The sequence below is a fragment of the Labeo rohita genome, chromosome 2 (genome assembly GCF_022985175.1).
Source record: "Labeo rohita strain BAU-BD-2019 chromosome 2, IGBB_LRoh.1.0, whole genome shotgun sequence".
Lineage (NCBI taxonomy): Eukaryota > Metazoa > Chordata > Actinopteri > Cypriniformes > Cyprinidae > Labeo > Labeo rohita.
The window spans coordinates 12,105,225-12,124,487 of record NC_066870.1 but is presented as its reverse complement, the minus strand read 5'-3'; the positions used below and the strand labels follow the sequence as shown (position 1 = coordinate 12,124,487).

The 19,263-nt window shown below is 36.1% G+C and overlaps 1 protein-coding gene across 14 annotated transcripts in view; it reads left to right on the top strand.

Moving 5' to 3' along the window:
- The window catches only part of ptprfb (protein tyrosine phosphatase receptor type Fb), a 197,690-nt gene that overhangs the window by 83,488 nt on the left and 94,939 nt on the right, over positions 1 to 19,263 (top strand). For all 14 annotated transcript variants that reach the window (XM_051133976.1, XM_051133967.1, XM_051134070.1 and 11 more), the window contains exons 3-4: positions 11,311 to 11,456; positions 12,638 to 12,779. In XM_051133976.1, coding sequence (XP_050989933.1) covers positions 11,311 to 11,456; positions 12,638 to 12,779 — 288 coding nt within the window. The remainder of the gene's footprint in view (positions 1 to 11,310; positions 11,457 to 12,637; positions 12,780 to 19,263) is intronic.

The window sequence follows — 19,263 nt, the reverse complement described above, 5'->3', positions numbered from 1 at the left end:
CCAGACTGTTTATAGGTTAGATGCTTTTGCTGCCTATATTTTGGATTGACTATAAGCACACATTACTATTTTTAAAGATAGAGGGATAGTTCAGCCAAAAATTACTTTTCTGTCATTGTTTGCATATATTTTTGCAGAACATCCAGAAGTTGCTCTGTGGAAAACATGTTTTTGTGTGTGTGTGTGTATGTGTGTGCTAGTCTCATGGAGTGTGTTGAAGTTGTGGATCTGCCGTGGTGAATTCATTTTAATGAACGTCCCGGTCAAGTCCAGGCTCATTTGTGTTTAGATTCCAAAGGGACTGTAATTAAATTTTCTCCTGACACATGGTGTGAAAGTTTAAATGCTCCAGACTTGTAGAAAAGGGCATAGGTAAAGATGTGTAAGCCGTGAATGGGTGGGCTTGAAGGGGGCCTTTATCTTGGGAAGCTGCATTAATTTGGTTAGTGTGGGTCAGAGGGGCTTTGACTGTGATGGATGACGTAACCCATAACGGGGTCCCCATTGATCCAGCATCTAGCCACTGATCTCCTCTCCAATCCTACATCGGCGTTTCGCGTCCATCCCCCGGGGGGCACTTAAGCTTTTCTCTGCCCACCCGCCAGTCAATGGCACAGGCTGTGCCAAGGTGACGGGTGCCCTTTAACTAACAGCTTTAACAGCGCACTGCCTCCCTCCTCTGAGCTCTCCCGGAGCTGTTTATGCATGAAGATGAAAAAGACTTTCAAAATCAGTACATGTGCACACTCATTTAATATACAGCAGCAGGACTGTGTTGCTTAAACATGTGGTACTGAAATATGAAATATTCTTTATTTGGAAAGAACAATGGGTGCTTGGATTATATATTGGTTATTGGCCAGTATTAGTGGATTTTTTTTTAATTTAGATTTAGATTTAGATTTAGATTTAGATTGGTTATGCAAGTGTGCATTCTCATTTATGCCCATTTGTTGTAATCTAATTAAATTCTTAAAACATTATGAATATAATGACACTGTTAAATATTTAAATATATATGAAACTTGCCATTTATTTTTGGCATTAAACATTGATTGATTGATTGATTGATTGTACAGTTCAAAAAAGACTCAAAAAAGTTTTAAAGCTTGTTAAAAAAATCAAAGTAAACCTCAGGCAGAATTCCTATTACTCACTTCCACTGTAGCTGAAGCTAAAATGCTAAATTTCTCCTACAAGTCGTCATCCACTAGATAAGTCCTCTGAGTAAAACGTCGGGTTAACTTGGATTACTTGCAGGTCATTTAGCCAGATTTATGACCGTTTATATTTGTGTCATAATTGCGGCCTTTGGTAACACCATACCTGTGGTGCGCAGACTCCTGAGGCTCTCTACAACGGTCTCGGGCGATCACTTTGGGTTAACCTTTCAAAATAATTCCAATCTGGTGATATTTCATGGCTCCTTAATCTTTCATATTGCCTGGCTGCCCTAAGCGTTTAGAGCCACCCAGAACTTTCTGTACCTTCTCTTTAGTACAGTTCTCAGCCTGGTGCCACCTGCAAACCAACCGTTATGCTCACTTATCTGTGTTCTCATCCAAGCGTTTCTCTTGTCCCTTCGCCAATAGTGAGGGACCAGGCTATTGTGCACATGCTTTCGATGTTCTGTGCTCCACATAACAATAGCCCTATGAGAAGCCAGCTGGAATGTACTTGCATCTAGCGCCGGTGTGTGTTTTAATATTGATGGCTCTGTCTAAACAGGAAGGTTTTCTCCGCGAGGCAGAATAACTCTATTGTTCTATCATGAGGGCCGAGTAATGAGGTAGTAACGATATTCCCTCATGATTGCCCGTCTCTGTCTTTGATCCAATATCATGTCGACAGTGGGAAAGACAGATAATGAGTCAAGGCTTTGAAGACTTCAGGATGGGCACCGGTTTAAAGACTGAAGTAATGCTAAACCTCCCCTAAACCGCGTGGTCATATGATACAGCTTACCTCTATTACCATTTTCATCAACTTGTCAAAAACGCATGAGAAAACATTGAGCTAATTCTTTTAGTAAATTATTTTTTTCCTCAGTGGCTACATGTGTACTCTACTCCCATGCAGTGTAAGAACTTTATTTAATCTTCATTTCTGTCAGTTTTGACATTTTTTTCTTTCTTCTGTGGAACACAAAGTGGATATTATGAATTATGTGCTGGTCACTTTTTTATTATATTTTAATGAATTCAACCATCAAAAAAGGCACCATAAAAGTAGTCTGTAAGACTTGTGTGCCATTTTCAGTCTTTTAATGTCATACAATAACTTGATTAACAGACCAAAACAAACAACATAGGCTCATTGGCAAAATGTCTCTCTCTCTACAGAAATGTAGGTAGCAAATGTACCTACAGATACCCTTTACTGCAGTTTCCAGATGAAATAAACACTAGTGACAGTAAAACAACCGTAACTTTTATTTGTTTTCACACCAGGTATGATTACAGGGCAATATTATAGATTAATAAAGATTTATTTTCACATGGTTCTTTGCACAATACTATGCTATGACTTAAAAACTCACTTATATGTGACCCTGGACCACAAAACCAGTGGTAAGTAGCACGGGTATATTTGTAGCATTAGTCAACAATACATTGTATGGGTCCCTCAATATTTTTATTATTATTTTTTTATTTTTTTGCATCTCGGCTAAATATTGCCTATCTAACAAACATCAATAGAAAGCTTATTTATTCAGCTTTAAATCTCAATTTTTCAAAAAAATTGACCCCTGATTGCTTTTGTGGTCCAGGGTCACGTATTGTAAACGAATACATTTTGATGTTTGCAACACATAACCAGCTCCTTATGTTTGGTTTTTCTGACATAAGGATTGTGTTCGGTAGCTCACCTGGTATATCATGGCAGTTGTGATGCAACATTTGTTTGGTCAAATCCTGTGACACATGAGTCATGATAAAAGAGCTCAAAAGCTTGTAGAAACGTGCTAAAATGGCACAGTTGCGTTAGCAAATGCATTTTTCTCATGTTTGTCAGTTCGGTTTTGTATGAGGTTTTGAGTAGGTGGTAGGTTGTTTTCAAAAATGCAGTAAAACATTAACCTTTTCACACAACTCAGCTGACATTTCTTACCGAACAGCCGTGATACATGCAACAACCAACATAATAAAATGTTGCCAGATTTCCATTCACCTGTGCTTTAAGCACCATTTACTAGACATCTTTGAACGTGATGCGAAATGTGCAAGACACAATGTAATACAATTTTGCAGAAATGTTTCCAAATGCAAGTTTTTCCAATGAGCCTGGGTTGATTTGTTATTCATTGAAATTGGTCCCCTCCAACTAGCTGTTAACTTATGTGAGCATATTATTGACAGGAGAATTGTATCAGTCTAATTTGTGGACAAATCCACAACTGAATCATCTAAATACGTTTAAAGATCTAATTCAAAAAGAATGATTAATTACGGCAATGCTACCTATTTAATGAATTCTCATGAATGAATGTTAAGATTGTCTGTGAATAATGACTTAAATGTTTCTGTCTCTCACATAAAACTGTTGTATAACTTCAGAGGACTTGAACTATGTGACTGCTTTGTAGGGACCTTTTGTGGTGCTTTTTTGGCATTGTGAAACACGACAGCCTCAGTTCTCATTTACTTGAGTTTAATTTACTTGAGCATCCAAGATATCCTTCATCTTTTTGTTTTCCACAGAAGAAGGTTTGGAGCAATATGAGTGAAATGAATTTTCATTTCTAGCTGAACTATCCCTTTAAGATAATTCTCCAGCAGTGTCTTAGGAGGAAAGCCATTACTTTAATGCTCCTCACAGAGGGAAATGCATAATTGTGCTCAGAATTTGTGTTCCGCACATTCTCCTAAATAATTTAATAACGTTAGAAAGTGGCGCACTCAACAGCAGCCTAACACCGTGATCACTTAGTGAACAAATTCCCACTGGGAATTGTTTTTCCTTCTTTTTTTTTTTTAGTTCCCCACTTATCCGATCATTTGTTTATCTCCGTTCTTCGGCCCATTGAATTCTGTGTTTCTCTCTCCCTCGCTCAAGTCCTGCAAAAGCAAATTGTTGATAAGTTTCATTTCAGACGACTTTCACAGCAATTCGTCACTTTGTCTGAAAGCATACCCGTTGCCGTTGCCATTGCCGCAGATGCCAATGCCTGGGGTTTTAGTGAGGGAATTGTGCATGTTAATGAAGGAAACTGGAAATATTGAACCGATAGAGCAAAATGACTGGCTTGATGTAGAGTTAATTGAAAGCAAAATCCTGTAAAAGGTCTAAAACCCAGTTAATGGACAAGTTTCAGTAAAACAACCGCAGCTGATAGCATCGGACACATTTCCGCTCAGTGCGCGAGTGAAAATGATAACTTGCTAATCTATTATTAATGAGAATGAATGGTTGGCTCCCTGCTTTGCGTATTGATCCTCGTACTCAATCCAGATCGGGTGTTTCTGCGAAGCGGGAATGCTGCTAATTGCTGGGTGTCCATTTGTCGTCTCTACTCTGAAGCCTTTTTCCTAAAAGCCGTATAAATGCTTAAAACATTCCCTTAAAATTCTGATGCATTTTGCAACACAAGTTTCCTCAAGGGAAGCCCTTAAATTACCCATTTTGTAAATGGCCGTAACTTCGAAACGCAAATAAAACGTGTTCGCAAGTAAAAAGTAAAGTTCTTTCACCGTGACAGGAATTTGTGTCCCAAATGTCTGTCTCCTCTTACGCTGGCCACATGCCACTGTCTAAAGCATGACTCTAGTCTGTAGGAAATGAATGTCAACAGGTGTCCAAGGCCACCTGTTCTGGTGCCTGTGGATTTATTGAGTGGGTTAATACAAAAGGACTGGGACGACAGCGCAGCCACCTGGGAGGTCAGGGCCTGGTCCCTCTCATCTCCTCCTATGACCTGTGCTCTCAACAGAGTCTCTTTGAGCATCAAGTAACCCTGAGCCCTGAACCTCTCCACTGTCAATTCGCAAACATGTTGAGGGCACAACTGCACTACGCCAATCTGTTGGCTTTGAGACTTTGAGAGCTCTACAAATGTTTCAAGAGCACCTAGAAGATAAAGTCACTGGCCAATGCGAAGGTCCTCTTGACTGCTATCTCAACCAGAATGCATAATAAACACCACAATAAATCAAACTCATTTGGTCTAGTTGTGAAGGCAAAATTTTACATTTTCATGTACTTTAACTTGATTTACTAAAATGACTTTAACTAAACTGAAATAATTTTTTTTTATTTTTTTAATTCTGCATTCAATCAAACTGCAGTTGGGTTGTTTTGATTAAATAACAATAATTCAAAAAATACAGCTAACTAACACAATAAAACTATATACACAATAAAAAACATGATTTATGAAAATTAATAAAAACAGAGTTATCTGTTTTTGCAAATGAACTCTTCATATATGTGTATATATATACAAACACACACACACAGTCAAAACTAAAAGCATCTATTAATTTACCTACTTATAGATGTGTTTTCACACATGGTACTGCCTTTTTATGAATGATGCAAGTTATTTTTATGCAATTGTCTGAAAGCCAATATGCAGAATCATTTTACTAGTTTTATTTTTGCTTTTTTAAAACAATTACTTGATCATTATTTAAAAAAAAATTGAGTATTAGAGTAATAATAATAATAATTGTTGTTGTTGTTGTTGTTGTTGTTGTTGTTGTTGTTGTTGTTGTTGTTGTTGTTGTTATTATTATTATTATTATTATTATTATTATTATTATTATTATTATATTAAATTATATTATATTAAAAATATTTTGCAACCTCAGTTTTCATACATCAGTGGAAAGCTTATCTATCAGCTTTTAGATAAAGTATAAATCTCAATTTGGAAAAAAAAAATGACCTTAAAATTGACCCCACTGGTTTTGAGGCCCAGGGTCACATATTAGTATATAATAATAATTAATGTTGTTTGTAGTTCTTTCTTGAGCAGTCTAACTGGTTGGAGATGTATTTTCCTCATAGTTTCAGGCTATGTGTAAATGTTAATTGAAAGTATTGTTCAGTCCACTTATCTGTCTGTCTACATTCTTTTTATCTGCCTTTTCCTAGGACCTCTGTGGTTCATTCATAAATGTCATCTCCCTAAACTCTCAGAAGTTTAAATGCACTAATTCGAAACATGTGCCCAGATGGGTTAATGCCCACTGATCCTTGGTCGTAAACAATGGGGGGAAAACCCCCCACACGCTGAGTACATCTAATAGAATTGTCATGACAGATTTTAAAGCTCTCTTGAATGTCAAACTGACGCTAATCTCAAGCTTTAAATCATACACACACTCTCAAGTATCCATGTTTTGGGAAACTCCCAGCAAGGTAACTGGAGAATCTTGTTGGGGTTTTACCCATTAAACTCCCAGCAGCTAACCCTTATGGCTGCTACAAGGAAACCGTAAGCTCTCAGAACTACCTTTCTACTCTCTTGTGTGGGTATAACGGAGATAAAAGTGGCCAGAAAGGCTTTTATGAGGGTATGCATTGCTCTGCGGTGCCAATCAAACGGGTCTCTAGAGGAACCGGCACGTAAATGTCATTTAAATGTCAGGCCAGCCAATACTCCTGTGGGTCATAGGGGTGCTGGTGTGGTACACATTGGCTTAGATTTTACAATGGATACACACGCAGGTGCATACACACAAACAGTCTCACAGTTGTGGGCGTCTTCTTCTCAGATAAAGCTCTAGTGGGGGTTATGTCCTAGAGCAAGGGCAGCCCGAGCCGACCGGCACACCATCCTGATGATTTAACAAACACCCTATGTCTGCTAGTCAGTACTTCACCGCCCTACCCGTAGGCGCTATGTTATGTTAACTAGGTATTGATTTTGTTTTCTTCAGCACTATGCCTCTGATCCCCAAGTATAAAGGAGGAAGGACACGGTTGCGGTGGCACCGTATTCCCTCGGCTTGTTCCCTCCAAGAGAATCATATGTACTACCGCGTGTAGTCTTCACACTGCTGTAATTTATCTCCCCCTTGACTAAGAGAGGATTAGATTCCCACCGTGGACCGCCCGCTAGGACACTGTGATCTATTCCAACATGTCCCGTGGTTCACTGGAGATGTTTCACTGTGATAATGGATTTTGTGTCCTCCTCCTTATGAACAAGATTATCAGAAATCATGGGGGTGATAAACTTAAATCAGGTTAAAGGTGGTTTTCAGGGTCCAGTTTGTGAATTTTATATTTAATGGAGGTATGGAGGACAGATGGGAGTCTGGGAGTCCATATTCTGCTAGTTTCAGAAAGGTTGGGTTTCTGATCTGATGACATTAGTGAATCGTATTAGGGTATTGTAAATACAAGTGATATGTCTAGTATAATATTTAATGTTTAATATTTAATATTTAATGATTTACTAGGTGAACACTTTTTTTGACACTTTTTTTCCCCTAAAATAAATGTGAAAGCATGTTTTAAATTAATATTTTCCAAAAAATAAATTAATAATAATTTTTAACATTGTATATATATTTTTGAGAGTAGCTTGTTTTAGTAATTGTATCTTTTTACAAAGTTTCTTATCACGGTTGCTTGTTTATTCCCTGCTTTTTAAACTATATTTATTGTGAAAAGCTTTTTTATTTGAAATTTGATTGAAATGTTTCTTGGGTTTATATATACAGTTGTCAAAGTTGTCAAAAGTTTACATGCACCTTGCAGAATCTGCAAAATGTTAATTATTTTACCAAAACAAGAGGGATCATACAAAATGCATGTTATTTTTTAGTTAGTACTGACCTGAATAAGATTTCACATAAAAGACGTTTACAAGAGAAAATAATAGTTGAATTTATAAAAATGACTCTGTTCAAATTCTTAATACTGTGTTGTTACCTGAGGGATCCATAGCGGGTGTTTTTTGGCTCCTAATGCATCGTTTTTCCTTCTGGAGCATCAGTGAGCATTTGAACCTTCAGTAATAGTTGCATTTGAGTCCCTCAGTTGTCCTCAGTTTGAAAAGAAGGATCTCAGAATCATACAGTTATTGTTGGAAAGGGTTCAAATACACTAAAATGCTGAAAAACGACAGTTTTTTGTGGAACCTGAAGGATTTTTCTAAAGAACATTGGGCAGTTTAACTGTTCAGGACAAACAAGGGACTCATGAACAACTGTCACTAAACAAAAAACAAACAAAAAAAAAAACCGTATCAATAATCAAGTGTATATAAACTTTTGAACAGGGTCATTTTTATAAATTCAACTACTATTTTCTCTTGTTGACTGTATGAATCTTTTATGTGAAATATCTTATTCGGGTCAGTACTAAAACAAAATAAACATGCATTTTGTATAATCTCTTTTATTTTGGTAATAATAATTAACTTTTTTTTTCAGATTCTTCAGTAAACTTTTGACTTCAACTGTAATTGCATTAGGAGGTAGAAATACGGTTAGTAAATAAAATGGTATAACACTTTACAATAAGGTGACCTTTGTCAGTTAATATTAACTAACATGACTGAACAATGAACAATTCATTTATTACACTATTTATTAATCTCTGTTAATGTTAGTTAATAAAAATACCGTTGTTCATTGTTTGTTCATGTTAGTTCACAGTGAATTAACTAATGTTAACAAACTTGTGATTTTAATAATGCATGCAGAAAGTATTGTTAATTCTTAGTTCATGGTAACTAATGTAGCCTAGTTAACTTATTTTAACTAATGAACCTTTTTGTAAAGTGTACCAATGAAATTAATAATGTTTGCTTTGGCCTGTATTTTTTGTATTATAGTATTTAATGTTTATATTATATTATCACATCAAGTATATTAATTGAATTATGTAGTTTCTTTTATATTTTAGGAAACAGGTCCATCAAAATAAATAAATGAATACACAAAATACTGCTTGGTGGACTTTCTAAACACAGAATGTTAAAATCTATCCTTGCAGACCAGCACACGTCTTGTAAGGTCAAATGCTGGCCTGTTTGTCCTTGAAGATTATTTCCCACCCTTGTGAGAGCAACTACAAAGAGTTGCTTGTGTTTTTTTGATGATATCTGTATGCCATGATGTTTATATCTGATTTTACCGTGAGATTCACCTTTCACCCGCATCACCCACTATTTCCGTGGAATGTTGCGCAGTAGCTGCAATTCTGCCAACTGGTCTTGATCTGGCATCGATGCCCTTCGAAACAAGCCATTACGTGTTTGAAATGAGTCAGGCGATATGTGTGGGGATTTATCTTCGCACCGCCCTACCTAGCTTGAGCAGTGATGAAACGTCCCATTGTTGTTTGTATTGTAAATGCATGACAAAGATGCAGGGTGTGTGAGCTGCTCTCCCCAAAAAAAAAAAAAAAAAACATGTACTGCAGCGTGCTCCAACTGGCCTGTTTAAAAACAACCCTGAATGTTGTTTATCCACAAGTCCTTAGCCAGAACTATTGACTATTGTCAACGTACCTGCTTTTGAATACGGAATGAAATGCTTTGATTCCTTTTTATGTCCACGTGCGAGTGTTTGTAAATTCTTGGGGCCACTTTTGGCTGTCATAGTAACTGTTTCTTTTCTGTTTTTCAGGACTGTAACATTTATGTAATGTCTTTATAAAAAAAAAAAAAAAATAAAATAAAATAAAATAAAATAAAATAAATAAATAAATAAAGTAAATTATCTACACTACCAGTAAAAAGTTTTTGAACAGTTAGATTTTTAATGTTTTTATAGAATTCATTTCTGCTCACCAAACCTGCATTTATTTGATCCAAAATACAGAAAAAGCAGTAATACTGTGAAATATTTTTTGCTGTTTAAAATAACTTCTCTCTATTTGAATATATTTTAAAATAGAATTTATTCCTGTGATCAAAGCTACATTTTCAGTGTCACATGATCCTTCAGAAATCATTTTAATATGCTGATTTGTTGTTTAAAGAAACATTTTTATTTTAACATTGTTATTATTATTATTATTATTATTATTATTATTATTATTATTATCAATATTTAATACAGTTGATTTTTTTTTTTTTTTTTTAAGGATTCTTTGATGAATAGGAAAATCCAAAGATCAGCATTTATCTGAAATAAAATGCTTTTGTAACATTATGCAACATTTGTAACATTATGTATATATTTTGGGGGGGAAAGAATTATAGAAATTAATACTTTTATTTAGAAAGGATGCTTTAAATTGATCAGAAGTGATGGTAAAGACATTTATAGTGTTACGAAAGATTTCTATTTCAGATAACCTGAAAAGAATTCCACTCAGCTGTTTTCAACATAATAATAATAAAGGTTTTTGAGCAGCAAATCAGAATATTAGAATGATTTCTGAAGGATCATGTGACTGGAGCAATAATACTAAATAATTCAGCTTTTAAATCACAGGGATAAATAAAATGAATTTTAAAATATATTCAAATAGAATAGAACCGTTATTTTCAATAGTAAACATATTTCTAAATTTTATGGTTTTTGCTGTATTTTGGATCAAATAAATGCAGGCTTGGTGAGCAGAAGAGACTTCCTTACTAAAAAAAAAAAATATATATATATATATATATATATATTGACTGGAAGTGTATATATTTCCTAGGGTCATCAGTCTAGGTTGTCACAATAATGTGATTTATGTACAAAAATAAAAAAAAAAAAACAACTGAAGTATTTAATGTCTATTTTGTCTATTTGTTCTTCTGTAAATGTAACACTTCATGTGTGATTAGTTGGAAAAATATTGACAATTATATTTTTTGCAATCAATGTTTATTTTATAGAGCTTCAGTGTGATTTAATTATAAAAAATATGACAAAATGTGAATAATTAAAGTTCATCTTGTTTCGTGTTTCATAATTAATTGCACCAAATGTGTTAAATTGACAGAACTAGATGAGTGCATCAGAACATAATGCAGAGTTTAGATATTTTGATTGCTGTTTATGACTGCCTTGTTGACTTTTAAAGCTGTTTTTTGGTGTTTTCTAAAATTTTGACAAAAAATTTGTCAAATATTTGACAATGTTTATCAGTTGACAGCTCTAGTAATTTGTATTAATCTTACAATGTCTCATTTCCCCATAAGAAGCTGTTATACAGAGAATGTGCCATTCTGACAAATATTAGGTGACTTGAGGGGGAAACTTTCTCTCAGGCTCAGCTGCGGGTGTTAACTCAGTTCCAGTGTGAAGGACCCCCGATCGTAACTAGTTTAACACGGTTTTGCACGGCCACAGTTCGGTAACTAATGACTGCTTTCTTTCTCTTTTTTTTTTTTTTCTTTCTACCTCCCTTTTCAAGGCTTGCCAAATTTCATCAAATCTCCAGAGGACCAGACGGGGATTTCGGGAGGAGTGGCATCCTTTGTGTGCCAAGCAGCGGGTGAGCCCAAGCCTCGGATCACATGGATGAAGAAAGGAAAGAAAGTTAGCTCCCAGCGGTTTGAGGTGACTAACTGTCTTTCCCTGCCTCTCCTTAGCATGTCAGTGTCTCTCCCATGCCACATCATCATGATGCCTTTCTTCTTTCCCATCAACAGTCGTTTGCGCAACACTCTTGTTTTTCTTCTTATGCGCATATATTCTTTTGTGTTGACGTCAGCTACCTTACAACCCTCTGTTCTCTATGCCCGCTTTCCTGTTCTGTCTGTGTTATGGTTTGAACTGAGATTTGAAGTGAATGTACCAAGGGTGTGATAACCTCAGGATGGCTTGGAGCACCATTATTTTTCAACAGAGAACAAGGCTGCTCTAAGAAAGATAACTCAGCCAAAAAAAAAAAAAAAAAAAGTATTTATTTATTTATTTGTGGATAAAACTTTGTATTTTATTTTGCATACATTTTGCATTTGATTTTATTATAGCTTGCTTATTTGCCTGCTTACAAACAAACAAAATGTATGTGTAGTATGTGGACACTGTCCAAAAAAAGCATCAGGCCCATTTCAGAGCAAAAACTAAATGAATAAATATTGTTAAATGTTTAATTGTCGGGTTATTTATTGATTTGTTGACCCATATTGGAGCAAAAATAGTAATAATAATAATATTTACATTTGGTTTATGTGATTTAGATCTCATTCAGGTTGTACAGTATTTATTGAGAAATAAATGTGTATTTTAGTTATATATTTTATATATTTATTTCAGAAATAAATACAGTAACACCAAAACAAACAATGTTAAACCAAATAACTTGCCTAACCCTGCTCTTTACCAAAATAAGGCAGGCCAGATGGGAGGAGAACATAGTCTTAATACACCAAATGTATCATCTCTTAAGTATTCTGTAAGTGTCCTGTTCTTGCCCCATACACACCTTGCTAATTTGAGGTCTTCACACCACGGCTGAAATTTGTGTAAATTGTAAAATAGATTTAAAAAAAAAAAAAAAAAAAGTTTACACATGAGGAAATAAAGCCCATCCCGTCAATAGTTGTCACAATATCCGCCATGGATAGACGTGGCAGTTCTAGGAGAATAACTCAAGACAGTACTTGGCTGGAAGTTCAGAGGGAGGTGATTAAAGACCCACCGCTCTTTGAAGACATACGATCCGTCTGAAGGTTTGTCGTAAATTTAAGATGAGAAGAGAGAAAAATATTTGACAGTGTGTCTTTATTTCTCAGGTGATTGAATTTGATGATGGCTCGGGCTCAGTTCTCCGCATACAGCCGCTGCGTACTCACAGGGACGAGGCCATCTACGAGTGCACAGCCACCAACAGCGTGGGAGAAATCAACACCAGTGCCAAACTTACTGTGCTGGAAGGTAAGATGCCCCTTTTGGCATTTGATGGCCTTTGACAAGCGTTTCATAAATTCCTGCTTTTTCGCATGAGCTTTTGTCTTTAATTAAACAGTATAGTGAAGTATGACAGGAGAAGGTGAGGTGGGAGTGTGACATTACCCTAGCTGACATTGAACTAGGGCTGGGCGATAAATCTATAACAATAACTATCACGCAATATAAATTTCCTCGATAAACGATAACAAGATTTCGTTAAATGTTCCATATAATGTATATGCGGCAAAGATGGAAGGAAAGAGCACTAGTTATTAAAATTTATTGTATTTTAAACCATTTATCCGCTCGGATCAAAGTTCAAACTGTGGCGCGCCGCGAACTTACTAGAGCAGATTGTTCACTCGTTGATCGGTCTCGGTCTCTAAACAGCGCTGTGAGATCCAGTTTGAAGCACTTAAATTCAGTAAAGAACACAAATGACTCACTTTAAAGCCAGATGAAACAGCGCTGACTAACAGGAGAAACACTGTTTGCAACGATACGGTCAGAAAGCTTTAAATCTACAAATCACCATAATTTACCATAGATTTACCATAGTGGCACTAACTGCACAGTGGTGTTGTGTCAGAAATGTGGGTATATTTGTGTTGAATTTATTAAATGTATCCAATGTCATTGAACTGTAGCGTTTATGCATTTATACTAAATTTATTTAGACTACTGTTTTTCATACAAATAACTAGTAACCATATTACATTTTTAGCATGGTATTAAGGTGCTATATTTGTGGTTTTAACTGTTATTATCATGATCTAAATGTATGCTACTATGAAGGAGCGATGGTTCAAAAAAAAAAAAAGGACCTCAAACATATAAAAATGAGGTTACTATCAAATGTGTATTTATAAGAGACAAACAATTTTTATATCATTAATATTATCAGGCAACACAAACCTGTTTCTTGATTTAAAACAATATTACTCATTAAAACATGCAAAACTAAGATTTTTTTTTTTTTTCTATTAAGATATTTATTTTGTTAAGGAAAAATGACTGGAAAAAGTGTAAAGAGTTAAAAAAAAAAAAGTGTTTGTCATGTTCTGACCTTAAAAATAGTTTAAAGTCACAATGAACCATTTTTACAACTTTCACATTGTAGCAAAAACTGCCTTTAAACTTTAAAGTAAAAGTAAAAAAAATGTAACATTTATTGTGATAATTATCATTATCGACTGATAAAAACAATATTTTGATTATTTATTTGGCCATATTGCCCAGCCCTACATTGAACACTACCTAACAGTTAATAATTCATTTAAAAAATCTATTTTTAGAATAATTTTTAAGTGTTTTATCATAGGAATGGCTAGTGGATTGTAAAAAATGCACATTTACACTTTGCCAGTACACACTGCCAGCACATTTTGCCTTTATAAAAATATTTATAAAGATTTATTGTCAGTCAGAGCGGATGTGCATTGATTTTACATCTACATTGATTGTCTTGACAGATTTCTGTCGTGAACATGTATATAATAGTGTATTAGGTTGTGAACCTTCATTTCAAAAATAACCCCCTGACCCATATTTCCATTGCGCCTGGATTGCATGTAAGTCATCAATACATTCATGTGCTGAGAAATAAAAAAGAAGCAGGAGACTGGAACATGAGCATGTGATGAAATGTCGAAAATTCAGCCACTATTAAAAAAAATATCTTAAAATATCCCACAGGATTCCTTGTTGTAACGGCCGACCCACCCTAGCAGCATGTGTTTGGTATTACACACGTGCCCCCAATGCAATCCCCTTTAATCTTATTTTTCACCTCCGTGTATGAGCAGACGAAGGCCATTTAGTTGAAATTAGAAGCATCGAATGAAGAAATCATCTGATGAATGTTGAGTCCTCTGGCCCAGTTCAGAGAGGAAGAGGAAGAGAGAGGTGCCATATTGAAGGCAGGCAGTTTGGCTCTTTTAGCTGCTTTCCACAGTGAAGTGGATAAGCTGGACGCCCACAGGATCCTGCAGGACAGAATGAACTCTATTTATAGCTCATTGTTCATAGCAAGCAATGCATCATTTGTGTCCTACAGCAATGCTGAAAGACCAGCACAAAGGAGAAGTTGAATGATAATGATGTTCTCTAATGACTTACTAAAGGATGTCCTCTGCGGCACATTTGGAGGGTCTTGGGAATCTCTGCCAGAAATGCAATCACCTCATCTTAAGCTCATAGAAGTTATATTAGGCTGAAATATAACACATTCATTTTGATCACTGTTCAACCAGGGCGGAACTGTGGTGCTTACACTGCTTTAAATCCAATAGGTACATGTTTCTTTGGCCATTTGGTGCCTTTCATATCAGTTTTCTTGGAAAGTTTGCAAATATGATAATCATTCAGTACCAAGGTGGATTTGAAATTATACAGTCAGCCAGTCATTATGGCAACATAAACACAATTAGATTGACATTTAACATTAAACTGAGAGAACAATATGTAAAGTGATATGAGAGAAGTGAGCACAGGAAAGCGGTTATCACGTGATTGACCAATTAGAATAGTATTTCAGAGAGCCGTGTACAAGAAAGTTAAAGGCAACCTTAAAGAGTTTTGTTTGTTTTGTATCTTGTTGTGTTAAGTTTTTTGAATTTTCCTGCTTTTGTTTTTTTGTTTCAGTTTGGTTTGGTTCATTTTTGCAAGGTGGAAGGAGAAAAAAAGACCGTAACTCTCTAACAACAAGCCATTATGTTCTTAAGAGAGTTGAACTTCTTAATATTGAATGACCTGGTTTACAGTCTTGCGTTAATGTGCTAGAACTTGTTTGAGTCACAGGAATCACTCCCACCTGAGTTTAGCTGGTCATACACAGCTCAGGAAAATATGAGTCACTGCGTCTGCCTTTCTAATTAGCTACTTGAATCATATTGCTGAACAATTAATGTGAACTTAACATAATTGAACCCAATTTAAACAGATGGCAATTATGAGAGCATTTCTGCTGTGATTATGATTTGTATGGTTGCTCTAGAAGCGTGAACAAGTCCTTTTCCTTAGAGGGTCGCTAATGCATCCTAACACGGCTTCAGGGTTCGCATGTCGCCACAGTCTACGTATCGTGAGGAATACCAGCAGGTTTTATTTCAACTTCCAGGCTGCTCTTGCACCAAGGTTGTGGGCGTTAGTTGCTCACAGCTGTTGCCTGTTGAATAAAAATTTGCCATGCCTCTGTTGTAATCACATTGTGCGGATGCCAACATGGGCCTCTGTGTGAATTCATAATGACTTCGTCTAGCTGCACCCCATTTGTGCTCCTCATTTCTCTGTAGCGGAGAGATTTGACATTACTGACACTCAAGGACTGCAGCGAAGACTGAATGCAGAGCAGTTTGTTACATGTACCTTTTGCATTGCTCGGTATAATCATTTTCATTCCATCTGCTAAATCACAATCAGAAGGTATAATTCTGGGTGCATTCACCTCAGAACATTTTCTACCGTTCCTCTCATTTTTGGCCTATACATTTCATGGTCTTGTCTTGTCTCACATACAAAAACGTACCTGGGGGGACTTTTTTGCGAGCTGCGAAATACGTACCAATAAGTACATACCACTGCAGTGTCCAAAAGAAATAAACTCTAGAGGCGTAAAACAAATCTTTTTCGTGCTTATTGGTGTTCTGACAAATAATGCTACCTATTACGCTACCATCACTGTATTTTTAATACAGTAAGCCTAGGTTTAGGGTTGGGGTAGGTGTACACGACAGGGAAGCACAAATGGACACAACACCTGAGGTAACAAGCTTGCTCGGAAGCTCAGGCGGCACAGAATTTGACTTAGGTGAAAACACATGATGAAAGAGATGAAAGATGAGAGATCAAAAAACAAGCTAAAACAGCATGCTTGTGATTCCTTTTTACATTCGCTTAGGTGTAGTGCAGATGGTACTTTTTTTTGTTTTTTTTTGTCAAATAAATGAAAATTTCTACCTCTATTAATTGTGTTTCATTAACAAGTACACCTACCCCAACCCTAAGCCTACCCCTTACAATAATGCAAAACAGTAATTATTGTATAGTTCATCTGTATACCATCTAGTCTTTACCATAAAACGTATCATGTGTACGTTCATCTGTTCTGGGAAAGAAAAACGGAACACTTTTTTAACGCCACTCAGTGGGCATTTCTGTTGTAAACTGCAGTGATATGTACCTTCGTGTCTCGTGAAAAAAAGTTCCCCAGGTAAGTTTTTGTCATGGGACCAGGTTGTGATATACATGCTTTCATGTGTCACATAGTGAGGAATGGAAAAAGTCACCCAACATCTTTTGAACCCACAGGAATGCTTTTAATTCATGTACCACTGGAATATTTCTATGCGTTGAGGATGGGGTTTCTTCATTAAGTACCTTTTTCAAGAGCGCTACAGGTAACTCCTGGAGCTCTTGTCTATCAAAGTGGCTCCAACCTGACGGTGTAATAGATAAGCATTACTCATATTCTCAGTAAATGAATATTGAACTAACAATTTGGAGCAAACTACACTTTTAAAATAAGTAGGGATGGGATTTGTGAGGAATTTAATGATTGCTTTGATTCAGATATCATTTAGTGATTCAGAACATTAACAGTTATTTTGTCATTTTAAGGGAAAAAAAATCATGGGAAAACTATTCAAATTGCATTCACTAGAAGCAACCTGTTTTGACTCAAATTTCAGACACCAGAACAGTTAGTTCTTATCAGATCAGATTATATTTTACAATTCTTGGGGAAATAAAACAGGTTATTACTTGTTCACATTCAAACCTTATTTTTAGTTTTGTGTTTTTGTGTTTTTTATCAGTTCAGTTTGTGAAGCATGTCATATGTGGGGGGAAAAAAGGTTAAAAAATCTTCGCTGCAGAGTATTCACAAGAAAAAAAACAAATCACACTTTTAAAAGTTTAAGGAGGCTCTGATTTTATCACAGTGTTTTCTTTGCAATGTTTTCACCATTCAGGATTCCATGAAAATCAATTGTTTCTAGTATGTTTATCATTTGTATTTTTCTAGGAAGCCAGTTCTAATGAAGATTCAGTTCCTAATCTCTCACAATATTAGTTGTAAATATTTTTCCACCTAGTCAAGTAAAGGCAAAGACCTGGATCAGTATCGCCCACCATGTTACTGACACCATTTGTCATCGACTGTGTGTTTCATTAAGCTTTTGAATTTTTTCTTGACATTTCAGGTCATTTTCCTGAATGAAAACTTTTAGTTTTCCTGGAAGGGCATCATTTGCTTATGCACATTCCAGGGAAGCACTCTCACGCAACGCACGCAGACCCCCTCTGCTTTACAGGTGTGGTCTCCAACTGCTTCCCCGGCTCCAGTCAACGGTCCGTGTCACGAGTTTAATTTCTCCCACCATCTGCTGGCTTGAAGCCCAGCGCTGTAGATCATGAGCGTTTGACAGTTACAAACTGCGTCTGTCGAGGGCGGCCTCTCCCAAGGACTCGTACAATATGGCTGGGTGGAATCACTCACCTGGAGTCCGTATCGGCATCCCTGCCGCATTTTCGAGGGCTCCGCGGTTTAACTTTAATTGCTGTATTTTTTATAAAGACTAGTTCACGTTGCGGCTTTAACCTGCGGCTTGGTGCCCAATCCAAATTAAAGGCTTGTTTTCCCTAATTTTGACTAACATCAGTAATTAATCCTGATAGAACGTGTTTGTAGCTGCCAGATCTCATTGAAGTCACTAGCGATTCACTACACCAGATGCATTTACAACCCTTGTCCATATAGTAAGCTCTTTCCAATGCTGTTTAGTTCAAAGGAAATGACCTCAGATGTGTGACACAGGCTTTAAATCTTTAGAGCTGATATTGTCTGTAGTGCTATAGAGGCTATTCTCTGACTGATGTTGCTCTGGTAATTGTGAATAAGCAGCCCTGTGGCTCTGACAGCCATGCTCACTAGGCCGCGTAATTGGAGCAGTTCACACTTTGAGTCGTCGTATGTCCGACAGCCTGGTCAGTGTAGCTTTAGGGTGAAATGGTCACAGGCTTTCACTTTCAAGAGCTAAATAAATTGAATAATGTAGTCCGGTGAACAGGAGAGGTAACAGTGAAGGGGAAAATATGTGAAATGCTGTGATCAGGTGAGGCTGTGCTGTATAGTGGACATTATTTAGGTTACAGAAATGTGGATAATAAAGCAATTCACTGCCTAATAATGTCATTTTATTAGGTAAATTCACTAAATGCCATCCTTCCACAAATATATGCCTGGCATATAATCCATAAAAAAACTAGTCACTGTATTGTACAAATCAGTATGTTGGAATGAATTCAGCTTTGCAATCACAGGAATAAATCATATTTTAAAAAGTATCTGACTAGAAAACAGTTCTTTTAAATTGTAATAATATTTCACAAATACTAAAAGGTCTTACTGACAACTTTTGAATGGTTGTATATTTAAAAAAAGAAGATAAAGTTTTGTTGTTGGTGGTTT